General features: G+C 36.5%; 1 protein-coding gene across 1 annotated transcript in view; it reads right to left on the bottom strand.

Annotated features, from left to right (window-relative positions):
- UGP2 (UDP-glucose pyrophosphorylase 2) overlaps positions 1 to 13,059 on the bottom strand; it is a 56,905-nt gene that overhangs the window by 29,122 nt on the left and 14,724 nt on the right. Inside the window, exon 3 of the mRNA XM_090281385.1 lies at positions 12,398 to 12,505. Within this exon, the coding sequence (XP_090137511.1) occupies positions 12,398 to 12,505 (108 nt within the window). The remainder of the gene's footprint in view (positions 1 to 12,397; positions 12,506 to 13,059) is intronic.

The following is a 13,059-nucleotide window of genomic DNA, read 5'->3' as shown; positions in this document are numbered from 1 at the left end:
GCTGGAAAATTATAATACTCCCATTACAACTGTGTACTTTAAACCTAGTAAACTAGAGAACAGATGACAATAAAAGACCTGGCAGAAAACCCAAATGGCAAAAACAAGAAGCAAACAAAAAGCAGGGTGGTTACAGATGACAAATGATTCTACAAAGTGGAAGGTAACTATGAAGGGAAGGTGCTAACTGCTCCCTAAGCTTTACTGTGCTCCAAAATTCTTCATAGAAATTCTAGGAAGTGTAAAGACCTTTGGATATTTTTTAACTTAAAAGGCAAAACATGTATATACAGATAGTAAGAAAAAATAAATTCAAACATTACAAAAGGTAAATATTGTACTCATCATCCTTTTGTAGAAGTCAGCTTAACTCATAAAATTAGTCAACCTTGTGAGGTATTTGGACCACGTCCTTATAAGCTAAGGTAGTAGTTTTCAAAGAACATTCCATTTCCGTATAGATTAGAAAGGACAAAGGTAAATGACCCAAAGGATTGGAAAAGAGTTCAAACAGAAGAGATAGGAGGGTCCAAAAGCCAAGCTGCTTATGGGACCAAGATTAGCTCTTTACTAAAATCACATCTTGTATCTCTCCGACAAGCCAAGCCTCCTGTTACTCTAACTATAAACAAAAGATGCTTCAAAATAATAGATACTCCTAAAATTCTTAAAAAATAAACTGAAGCCTCTGACATCATCCTGTTTATGCTGTCTACTAGCTTTAAACTGCAGAACTAAACAACCAATGAGTAAAGTAGTGTAAAGCATGTTGGACCAGCTTTGGAAAAATGAAAGTGGAGTATGGGGTAAAGGCCAGGGACTATTAAAAAAGAAAGTTCTATGAAAGGTTAAAAGGCAGGTGTGTGCGTGTGTTGGGGGGCGAGCGGAGCAGCGGGCACAGTATGAACAAAGGCTAAGAAAAAGGCCCAGTTATATAGAACTGAGGCTGACCTTTTCCTTTCAAGAAGTCTGAATGAAGGAAAAGGCAGTATTTCAGAAAGATATATATTTTCTTAGCTTGTGTCTTTAAGGGAAAAGAGAAGTGCCTTGTAAGGGTTTAAGAAGCAACGTAACTTAAAGCTGCTGGGAATGATGGAAAAGTTCTGTATCTTGATTGTGATGGTAGTTAAACTACTGCATGCATTTGCCAGAACTCATAAAACTGTACACTGAAAAGGGTAAATTTTACTATATATAAAGAATACCCCAATAAACCTGACATTAAAAAAAAAGCTATTAACAGCTAAAATGCCGATTAACCTTATAAGCTTTGTTTCTCACAGTGTAAAAAAAACAAACATGAATAAGCATTTTTAAAAACTATTTGGGTTCATGTTGAACAATATTGAAAAATCTAAACTAACTGTTCCAATCTTCCACCATTAGCGTCTCTCTTAATTGGAAATGGTACTTTCTGACGTCTCCCCAGTGTAGCCTCAGTCAGTGAACAGGAGCTGCAATGGCAGGCAGAGACAGCCTCTGGCTCCCTCAGGGCTCTTCTTCTGGCTCTAGGCTTGGAGAAGCAGACACACCCACCATATGCTCCACAACTAGAGAACAGCTACATGCTATAAGCCTATTATTTCTAGACTCCTACTATTCTCAAAGCTTTGTTTCTCTTTGATTTTCCTCCCATTATCAGAGAAGTCTTGCCTTAAGGTTACTATTAACACCTTGAAGTCTTTCCTGAGCCCCCATGCCAGTTAGATGCTTCCACAGCACTCCAAAGACTACTGTTTCTGGATCCATTTTTCTCTACAAACTTGAGGCCAAAATGCTGAGGAGGGACCAAAACTGATTTTTGTAGCCCCAGCATCCAGCTAGTGCCTTGCAGACAAGAGGTATCCATTAAATGTTTCTTTAATGAGATTCTAAGGCAGTAGTTCTTAACCTTTACAGGTCATGAACCCTTTGAGGGAATATGCTCTGAAAAATATGTATATTTATACACAGATTTATTTATAATTTCAAGAAATCTATGAAGGACCTACAATCCCTGCAGAGATTTTCCAGGCTGAGATGCCTGGTGTAAACATTCCAGCCTCATCTTGGCTATACAATGGGAGAAGCAGAGTCAGCTGTCCACATGTGATCTAAAACAGGAAAAGAATTTAGTAAAATATCCTCCAAGAACTTACAGGGCAGAAAGGATTAGAATTAGAGGTAGGCATGAGCTACCATCTTTTTCATATAAAAATTCTCTATCAATCTTACAGGTTCAAAAGCTATTGTATATTAAATAAAGATAATGGAAATTCCCTAACAGCTGTAACACAGATGAAGATGTAGGACAGGAGAACCTCAAACATTTTTCTCATCTAGTTATAAGACACAAAATACCTACATAAAAGGTATACCTGAAGAGTATAATACCAAAATAATCTGTATTACAACACACGAGCCAAGGCCCAAAAAGACTGTAAGATGGGCATGTGGAGGGGGGAATAATGATCTCTACAAAGAGCGGTACTACCTCCAATGCCCATGCTACCATTTTCCCAAGGACCTCAACTTTGTGAGACTGGACGGTCACCTTCAGTGGACACAAAGGCAGTGGTTAGAGATCTTGGTCCAATATTACCTGGGGTCTCTCAGTCAGTCATGGAGCTGACACTAAAGAAGCCATGTATTTACCATTACTATTTGTAAAGTGAAATAATAAATAACTAACCAGAATGGAATTAAGCACCACAGATTTGTGGTCAGCCTCCTTAGACAAGTCCCCTTCCTGAAATAAAGGTCCTGTATATAAGGCATTTGTGAAGAAAGGTAGTCCTGGGGGAAACTAAAGACTCTTCAATTCCATGTGGAATCAAAAAGTAGGAAATTAGTTTTGGTAATATTAGCTAAATTAGTATATTCGCTTAGATTACTAATTCTACAATTATCATTTAAAAACTTTATGTCAAGGAAAAGATAGGACTCTTGTATCCAGCAATGTCCTCAGGGCCATTTCCTTAAATGCCACTATTTCCTTTTTGTAGAAAACTTTTACATTCAGGATTTCATTTTATCTTTACAAACACACAAAACAAGTCTCCAATGGCTTTACCATTAGCTGACTGCAGTTGGGAAGTCTTCACCATGATCGGAGTAAACCTATGTAACATGTCAGGTCCTTGGTCAAATTGCCATCAGTAGGTCTTTCAAAAAGATGTGCAAACATTAGCTGCACAATATACTATGATTCATCTTTTCTTTAAAAACTTATGTATTTTTACACTGTGCATGTACATTATATCTTTCTCAGAATACCTTGTCATTTAAACATACATTTCAATCTTTCTGTACTGACAAAGAATACAAAAAGCTCAGTTATTTTATGAAGCAAAACAAAAAAATTTGTTGAAGCTATATACCATATTGGTATGATATTCTGTATGCCAATTCTCTGCCTCAATCAAAAAAAAAAAAAAAAAAAGAGTTGAGTGATATAACTCCTTTTGAGGACTTTAAAACAAAAACAATGACAATCATAAATCAACAGGGTACAACTTGTGTTCCTAATTAAATGAAAAAACAAAAACCCTTCTTTAGAGAACATTTTTCACATAAATGAAAACGTACTTTATTATCACCAGAAGTCACTGCCAGCCAGGTGGCAACTGGTTTTTAATCAGCCCTTACAAGAACCTGTTAGCCTCAGTACCATCTTGAGCAGGCTGTGCACCTCCTCATCTCTTTTATCTATTTCCCATTCTCCCTCATCCGCAATAGGTAAGCTCAAACATTAAGTCTGGCCAGGAACAAGACATCCTCACAGCCTCTCTAGAAAACAATGAAGTTGTCCAACGAAGCTGTAGACGCTGACTGGGGCCTTCCTTGCTCTAGTGTAAAACATTAATCCTAATATTCTTTTTTTTTTTTAAAGTGCTTTTATTTATGAAGCTAAATAATCAAGATAATCTTGATCATAACACTCAGTTAACATTCACAAAATTGAGGCAGAGCATTATCCATATCATAACTCCATAAATTGGGTTCTTAAGTTATTATTCAATAAAATATGGGCTAATTGGGCTTTTCATAAAACATTTATGTGCTCACTGACAGCGAAAATGAAGTATTTAACACAGTAGGCAAGAGTTAAGTAAAACTTGACAAACACAAAATTGTAATGCCCATCTCTAGGTATTTATGAAAATATAGTATATTTTTGTCTAAAAAGTAATCATCTAAATTGAAAAAGACATGTGGGATCAGTTTTGTGGGGGCCAAAGATGTAAACTACTAAAGATCTTCTGAAAAGAAGATCAACATATACAAGGGGTCAACATATACAAGGTCTGTCCAAAAAAAGTCCAAGGATTATTAATATAATGAGAATGGTTTGCCCAACATCAATGTAACCTGGCAGCCAAGGAGAGTGGACTGGAAAGCATATGTGTGAACAATAACAACTTCGCTGTACTAGTCAGAGGGGGTGTAGATGCTGTCAAGTGAGCATGTGTACTGTGTGGCCATCGCATTCAAAATGACTGAGCAAGTAGAGCAACAAATCCATGTCAAATTTTGTGTTAAGCGTGAACATTCCTCCGCAAAAGCTATTCAGATGATTCAGAAGCCTGCAGCTATGGGTAACTGGTGATTGGCAGCTTCAACACAACTGCACATCTACTCAGGCATCACGTCTCATGCAGAGTTTTTTGGCAAAACATCAAATCACCCAGGTAACTCAGCCCCCTTGCAGCCCAGATTTGGTGCCCTGCAACTTCTAAAAACTAAAATTAAAACTAAAATCATTTTTGCGAGGGAAGAGATTTCAGATCATCAATGAGATTCAGGAAAATACAACAGGGCAGCTGATGGCAGTTGGGAGAACTGTGTGAGGTCCCAAGGTGGCTACTTTGAAGGGGACTGAGGCATCACTGTCCTATGTACAATGTTTCTTGTATCTTGAAACTTCTTCAATAAATGTCTATTTTTCATATTACATGGCTGGATATTTTCTGGATAGACCTCATACCTTCCATAGAGGGCCAGAAAGAAAATAGTTTATAGATTTTGCAACCTATGTGGTCTCCATCACAAATATTGAACTCTGCCATTGTAGTATTATAGCATTGTAACAATATGTAAATGAAGAGTGCAGTTGTGTTACAATAAAACTTTATTTACAAAACAAGATGGCCAACTCTGGTAGTTTGTCAACTCCTATACAAAAATACAGATCCTCTGTTATGACAAAGTTTATGTGCACACCTTTGATGCAAAGCTGATATGAGAAATGTCACTGTAAATGGCTCTTTTCCACAATAAAACCTGCTTGGGAGTAGGGGAAAGGAAGCTGGAGGAGTGTAGGGGAAGCAAGATGAAGGAATATTAATCTGATTTGTATTCTCAGAACTATCTGCAAAAGCTGTCAACATACAGAGTATAAAACACATCTGTGCTCTTATGAAGGACATGACATAAAGAGTAAACTTATTTTTTGCTTCTACTTTCCAAAACCATCAACATGAAGGGTATATGGGATTATAAGCATATTTTTGAAATAATGCTCAAAAGCTAGTTTTAAAATAAAGACACATCTTAAAGATTTACACTTTTATAAAAGGAAGAAAAGACTTCACAAAATCGTATTACATCAAGATTTCTATTTCTGTTCTTTTTTTGTATATCAATTACTATTCCTATCAGTAACTATGGTTCACTACAGCAACACAGCCTCCTGAAATAATTGGTCAGGACCTTGTAGGGATGGTTATATTAAACTGGAAAAATCCCTAGATGGTTCTGATCCCTTTACTTCCTTCTTCATCCTCTAATCCCCACTCCAAGAAAACCTACTATATATCATAATCTTCTCTCAAAATACAGAAAGGTAGATTTCTCCACTGGCAAAGCAAATCTTGAATCTTAAAATATACTGAAAGCAACAAATCTGGATGTTTTCCTTCAAGGTAGGCTCTGTCATCAAAGAGTTAAGTATGTGTAGGAGAAAAAAAATTCCCAAGTCCCCAAGCAAGAATTAAGAAAACCACACCTTTACACCTAGATCCATGGTTAATTAGAAAAGTGAACTTATTTCAATTAGGAATAAATTTATAGGCAAAAATTATTTAAATATTTCAGGAAAGAAAATAGATATGCCTGAATTTTTTATTGTAATTTTAGGCCTGCTCAAAAACTGTTTTAAAATCCAAATTTACAACTAGTTCTTTTTAAAAACTATATACTTATACAGAAAAATTCTCATTACTTTTTCAGGAGAAAATATTATTAATTCTACCACTTAAAAAAAGAAAAATAGACCAATACATTCACTATGGACAAGAAAATCAAAGACTAAAAAACATAGACCCTAAAAAACATGCACTTAATTGGCAAGCATTACAGATGAGTTTTAACTTCAACATCAAAAATGAGAGACTCCTCAAGGTGAATGCTTAGGTGGAATTTTAATTTTATCCTGTTAATTTTCTTTTTTATAAAGAACATGTAATTTATAATGTTAAATTGTTTAAGAACTAAAATACATTTTTCACACAAGAGAATAAAAGTACTACTAAATAGAAATTATATTTAAGATTTTCCCATCAGGAAAAAATTGAGGGACTACATTGCTTAAGCCACCACAGAAAGTACATCAAAGAATGCATGCAGTTAAGTATGTTCCAATAAAATTTACCAACACAGGCAGGGAGGTAGCCTTCAGGCAGTAGTTTGCCAACAACTTCTGCTCTAAACAGTTCTGTTTTTAAATCAATATTAGATTATCTGAGATTACAGGCACATAAGAGATAAACTATCTACACATAGTTATTCTACTCTATCACGTCTTTTCTACCTCTGCTAGCAGCAGAGGTCTAAATTGCTGACACAAAAAGGAAGAATGGTCAGTATGTTAATAAAACCTATTCTTTAAAAAATCACTTAATTTATTATTTTTTATTTAAGTATAGTTGGTATACAATATTACATTAGTTTCAGGTATATAATATATTAATTCAACATTCATATATCTTACAGTATGATCACCACACTTATTCTAGTAGTCATCTGTCACCACAACACTTTATTACATTATTATAAACTGTTTTTCATCCATCCACCCATCCCCCTCCTGTGGCAACCATTTTTTTGATTTGTTTATGAGTCCACTTTGGTTTTTTGTTTGTTTCAGATTCCACATATAAGCAAAATCATACAGTATTTGTCTTTCTCCACTTGACTTATTTCACTTAATATAATACCCTCTAGGTCCATCCATGTTGTCTCAAATTACAAGGTTTCATCCTTTTTATTGCTGTGTAATAACCATTTTATATACATCACAGCTTCTTTATCAATTCATCTATCAACGAACACCTAGGTTGCTTTCATATCTTGGCTATTGTAAATAATGCCGCAATGAACATAGGGGTGCATCTTTTTGAAGTAGTGTTTTGTTTGTTTTCTGATAAATACTCAGAAGTGAAATCGATCGGTTTCATGGCAGATCTATTTTCAGTTTTTTGAGGACTACCCATACTGTTTCTCACAGTGGCTGCACCAGTCTGCAGTCCCACCAATGGTGTACAAGAGTTCCCTTTTCTCCACATCCTTACCAACACATTACTTCTTGACTTTTTGATAATAGCCACTCTAACTGGAGTGAGGTGATAGCTCATTGTGGTTTTGATTTGCATTTCCCTGATGATTAGTGACAGTGAGCATTTTTTGTCTTCTTTGGAGAAATGTCTCTTCATGTCCTCTGCTCACTTTTTGATCAGATTATTTTTTATTACGGCGCTGTCTCAGTTCCTTGCATTCTGATAATCAACCCCTTATCAGATACATCATTTACAAACATATTCTCCAAAATGGTATTACTCAGACTGATGTCAAATAGTGTATTATCTATGTTTTCTTCTAGGAGTTTTATGGTTTCAGGCCTTATATCTAAGTCTTTAATCCATTTTGAGTTTATTTTTATGTATGATGTAAGAGAGTGGCCCAATTTCATTTCTTTGTATGTATCTGTCCAATTTTTCCCAACATCACTTGTATATTCTTGCCTCCTCTGTTGTAAATTAACTGACCATATAAGAAAGGGGTTATTTCTGGACTCTTTATTCTGTTCAGTTGATCTGTGTCTCTTGTTGTGCCAGTACCATACTGTGTTATTACAGGTTTGTAGTATAGTCTGAAATCAGCAAAGGTGACACCTAAAACTTTGTTCTTCTTCCTCAATACTCCTTTGGCTATCTGTGGTCTTTTGGGATTCCATATAAATGTGACAAGAATGTCATTGGTATTTTGATAGGGACTGGACTGAAACCGTAGATTGCTTTGTGTAATATTGCCATTTTAACAATATTAATCCTTCCATTTCATGAACATGATATATCCTTCCATTTATTTGTGTCCTTTTCAACTTCTTCAGTGTCTTTAATTTTTAAATTGATTTTAGAAAGTGGGTGGTGGGAGAGGGAGTGGGAGGAAAAGAGAGGGGGTGTGAGAGAGGGGATAGGGGGAGAAGAGGAGGGAAGAAGAGCGAGAGAGACACAGAGAGAGAGAGAGAGAGAGAGAGAGAGAGGGAGAGAGAGAGAGAGAGAGAGAATCGATTTGTTGTGCCACTCATTCATGAACCTGTATGTGCCCTGCCTGGGGATCAAACCCACAATCTTGATGTATCAGGACAATGCTCTAACCAACTGAGCTACCCAGCCAGGTCAATTTCTTCAGTGTCTTAATTTCAGAGTACAGGTTTTTTACCACACTGGTTAAATTTATTCCTAAGTATTTTATTCTTTTTGATACAATTATAAATGGAATTGTTTTCTTGTTGTGGCTAGGACTTCAAATACCACATTACACAATAGTCATTAAGAGTGGACATCCTTTTCTTATTCCTCATCTCAAAGGAAATGCTTTCACCTTTTCACCACTGGGTATGACGTTAGCTCTGGGCTTGTCATATAGAGCCTTTATCATGTTGATGTACCTTCCTCCATAACCCCTTTGTTGAGTTTTCATCATAAATCAATGTTTAATTTTGTGAAATGCTTTTCCTCTATCTATTGAAATTATCATGTGGCTTTTGTTCTTGGTTTTGCTAATGTCATTCATCACATTACTTGGCAGATGTTGAACCACCCTTGCATCCCTGGTATAAATCCCACTTGAATATGGTACATAATCCAATTAATGTATTGTTAAATAGGGTCTGCTAGTATTTGGTTGAGAATTTTTACATCCATGTTCATCAGAGATACTGACTTATAATTTTCTTTTTTTGTAGTGTCTTTGTCTGGTTTGGGTATCAAGATAACGCTGGTCTCACAAAATAAGTTTAGAAGCATTGCTTTCTCTTCAATATTTTAAAATAGTTTGAGGAAAGGCCCTAATTTTTCTTTAAATGTTTGGTAGAATTCACCTGTAAACCCATCTGGGCTTTTGTTTGTTGGGAGTTTATTGATTCCTGCTTCAACTTCATTGCTAGTAATTGGTTTGTTTAGTATTTTGTTTCTTCCTGATTTAGTCCTGGAAGGTTATGCTTCTAGAAATTTATCCATTTCTTCCAGACTGTCCAATTTATTGCTGCCTGAGTTTCTTATTGTTGCTGTTTGCATTAAGTATTTTTCTACCCCTTCACTTTGTCTCTGTTTGTCTTTCAACCTAGTGAGTCTCTTGCAGGCAGCACATAGATGGGTCTTGTTTTTTTTTTTTACCCATTCTGCCACTTTACATCTTTTGATTGGAGCATTTAGTCCATTTGCATTTAAAGTAATTATGATAGGTACATTTTTTTTTGCCATTTTGTTGTTTTTAAGTTTTGTTGCTCTTTTCTGTTCCTTCTTCTTTTCTTGAATCTTTCCTCTTGATTTGGTTTTCCTTACCTTTTTAATCGGGTTCCTTTCAATTTATTCTGTGTAGGGTTTTGGTTTATGGTTACCATGAAGTTCATATATATCCATATATTTCTATGAAAGGCCCTTGTATATGACTTATTTCATTCTTGCTGCCTTCATTCTTTTCTCTTTACTCTTAACTTTTGCCATTTTAAGTACAATATGTCTTGGTGTGGGGCTCTGGATTGATCTTGTTTGGTACTCTCTGTACTTCCCAGACTGGGATGTCTGGTTCATTCTATAGATTAGGAAAATTTTCTATCATTATTTCTTCAAATATACTTCCTGCCCCTTTTTCTCTTCTCCCTCTGGAATCCCCATAATGTAAATGTTAGAGCACTTTACATTATACCAGAGGTCCTTTTTGTTGTTTCGATTAGGTGATTTGCACTATTCTGTCTTCCAGGTTGCTAATCTGTTGTCTGTTAACTAATTTGCTGTCAATCCCTTCTAATATATCCTTCATTTCAGTTAGTGCAGTCTTCATCTATGATTTGTTCTTTACTCCATTTTCCATTAGTTGAAGTGCTCTCTGAGTTCCTCTATATTTTACTCTCAAGTCTGTTGAGCATCCTTATAACTGTTTCTTTGAATTATTTATCAGGTTAATTACTTATCTCCATTTTATTAGTTTTTCTTTGGATTTTCTCATGTCCCTTCATTGGGGCTTATTCTTCTGTCTCCCTATTTTGTTTGACTTTCTGTGTTTGTTCCTATGAGTTAGGTGAAATAGCTATCTCTTCCAATTTTAAAAAAGTTGTCTCTATGTAGATGGAATCAGATGGTTTGGGCAGGCCAGTTATAGCTGGCGTGGGTACCAGTGGTGCCTGATATGTTGCCAGGACAGAGGAGTGGATTCTGGGTGGGGAAACCTTGTATGTGTGTATTTCCTTGCTCTTCTGATCTGGGCAGGGCTGTTCAGTGTGGAGAGAGCTGCCCAGTGTGTACATGGTGTGACCTGTTGCTTTAAATGTCTGTTGCCTGAGCCAGGTCTGGCAGGACTGCTCTGCGCACATGCCTCACAATGCCCTCCTAGCTCCAAACTTCCTCTGGAAGTTCCTTCATTGGGGCTTATTCTTCTGTCTCCCTATTTTTTCTGACTTTCTGTGTTTGTTCCTATGAGTTAGATGAAATAGCTGGTGTACCTTGCTAGGTTAGTACCCTCTCTGGGGAGTGCAGCCCCACATGTGTGCACAACAATGTCCCACTATCTCTGCCCTTTCTCTGGATGGGGCAACCCTGCCTTCAGGTACCATAGCATTTTGCTATCACCACACTGTGCACTCAGCAGCACACTTCCATAGCTGAATCAATGTCTGGGTGGAGGGCCCCTTGTATGCATGCTACGGTGCCCTCCTGTTCCTGCTGGATCTAACTCTGGGAGGGGTAGCTGGGGATACGCTATAGCAGCCTTGCAGGCTGGCCAGAGTCCTACCTACTATCTATGTGCAGAGAAACATAAATACTGGTATTCCTGGGTAGTTCCCTCAGCTCCCGAGAACTCTCACAGTTCCCCAACCATGTGATCTCTCTTTTGCTTGTTGTGCAGAAGCTGTTCAATTGGTTCTCAGTTGTCTCTCAGGAAGGATTGCTCTATATGTAGATGTACATTCAATGTGTTCTTAGGAGAGGGTGAGTTCAGCATCCTCCTACACCACAATCTTGGTGTCCCCTCTAGACAAATACTTCATTTAAATCATCCATTCAATAAACATTAGATCAGGACACATAGTCCCCTGGCCTTAAAGACTAGTATGAAGACAACACAGGCATACAAACGAGTAATAGTAATTAGGTCAGCTAAGCACCACGTGATGGTAGAAATAACCCCTAACATCTGCAAAATGCTTTAGTTTATGTTTCTTAGGCCTCATAACAATCCTGTGAAGGACATAAAGCACTTGGTATATTCTCATTTTACACAACGCTTATAAGCAATAGAGCTAAGATTTGAATTCAGATACTACTGCACTATACCTCTTCAGTGCAGCTTTCTGTTAGGGACCAATGATAGCTGGTAGAAATATTTGATAGGTAGAGACCATAGCATTCCAAGGAAACAACATACACAGAAATCTAGACAAACAATGTGCGAGAAGGAATGGCTGGTTGATACACGTAAGGCAGACAGAGGAAATATGGCTATTTGGATTGAAAGCATGGGGAGAGCTTTAAGCAGCTGACTTAGTGTTTATGACCCTACAAACAGTAAGAAAACAGATGGTATGGGAGAGAGAAGGAAGAAAAGAACACATATGAAGCCTTACTATGCATTTGATACTTTTCCAAAGAACTGCTTCATAATCGGGGATACTAAGTTACAAGGTAGTATTTAAAGGGAGATCAGACTTCCATAAGTCTTCTGCAGAATTGGAAAGAGGGGCTAACAGAGCAGGACACAGTAGAAGGCTATCTCTGCAGTTTCAGCAAGAGGGAACAGTGAATACAAAGCAATATTTCTGTGAATGATGGTTTTTTACAGGTCCCCTAGAGTATACCCCCAAAATTAAAGCGATGTCTTAAATGTCTTAAATTTTCCTACATATTACTTAAAAACTTACCGAATCTTCTGGAGGTCTCTGAATTTTTCCCCAATCCACAGAAGGTCCCTTTTCTTGCAAAAATCTATGAAACAGCTTACGAAATCCATCAAGGTCTTTTTTAGTGTGCTATGAAAACAGAAATAATTATTACAACAGAATGCTTAATATTTAATAAAACCATATACATATTATACACTTAAAATACCATTCAACGAAATTCTTATACTATCAGAACATGAAGTCTTTTTTATACCCCAATTTAAAACTAAAAAGGAAGGAAAACCTAATAGGAACCACACTTAAAGGAATACAAGCAAATAATCCTCCCTATCTCCCACCAGTATCATGTAATCTGAACACTATATGGTCCATGGGAATTTCAAATGGTTCTCTATATTTATTCACCAATATCTTTCTCTGCTTCTTTTAATGTGAATTAATCTTCACCAAAAGAAAAAAAGTAACAAGACACAGCTAACCTCAAAACATTAAGTACAAATTGAAATACAAAAAGGAAAAGGATAATCTACTGATTTGTAAATAGAAAAGTAAACACACTGCCTATTGTGGGATGTCTATTATACAAGAGTTGACAAGTAGCATAGTTCTATTAGAATTGGCTCTTTGGAAAAGGTATGCAGGATATATAGTTCATAAACTAAATTTTCACAATTTTAACT

This window comes from Furipterus horrens, unplaced genomic scaffold (assembly GCF_987537825.1).
Source record: "Furipterus horrens unplaced genomic scaffold, mFurHor1.1.pri manual_scaffold_6, whole genome shotgun sequence".
NCBI lineage: Eukaryota > Metazoa > Chordata > Mammalia > Chiroptera > Furipteridae > Furipterus > Furipterus horrens.
This window is presented reverse-complemented; position numbering and strand designations above follow the sequence as displayed.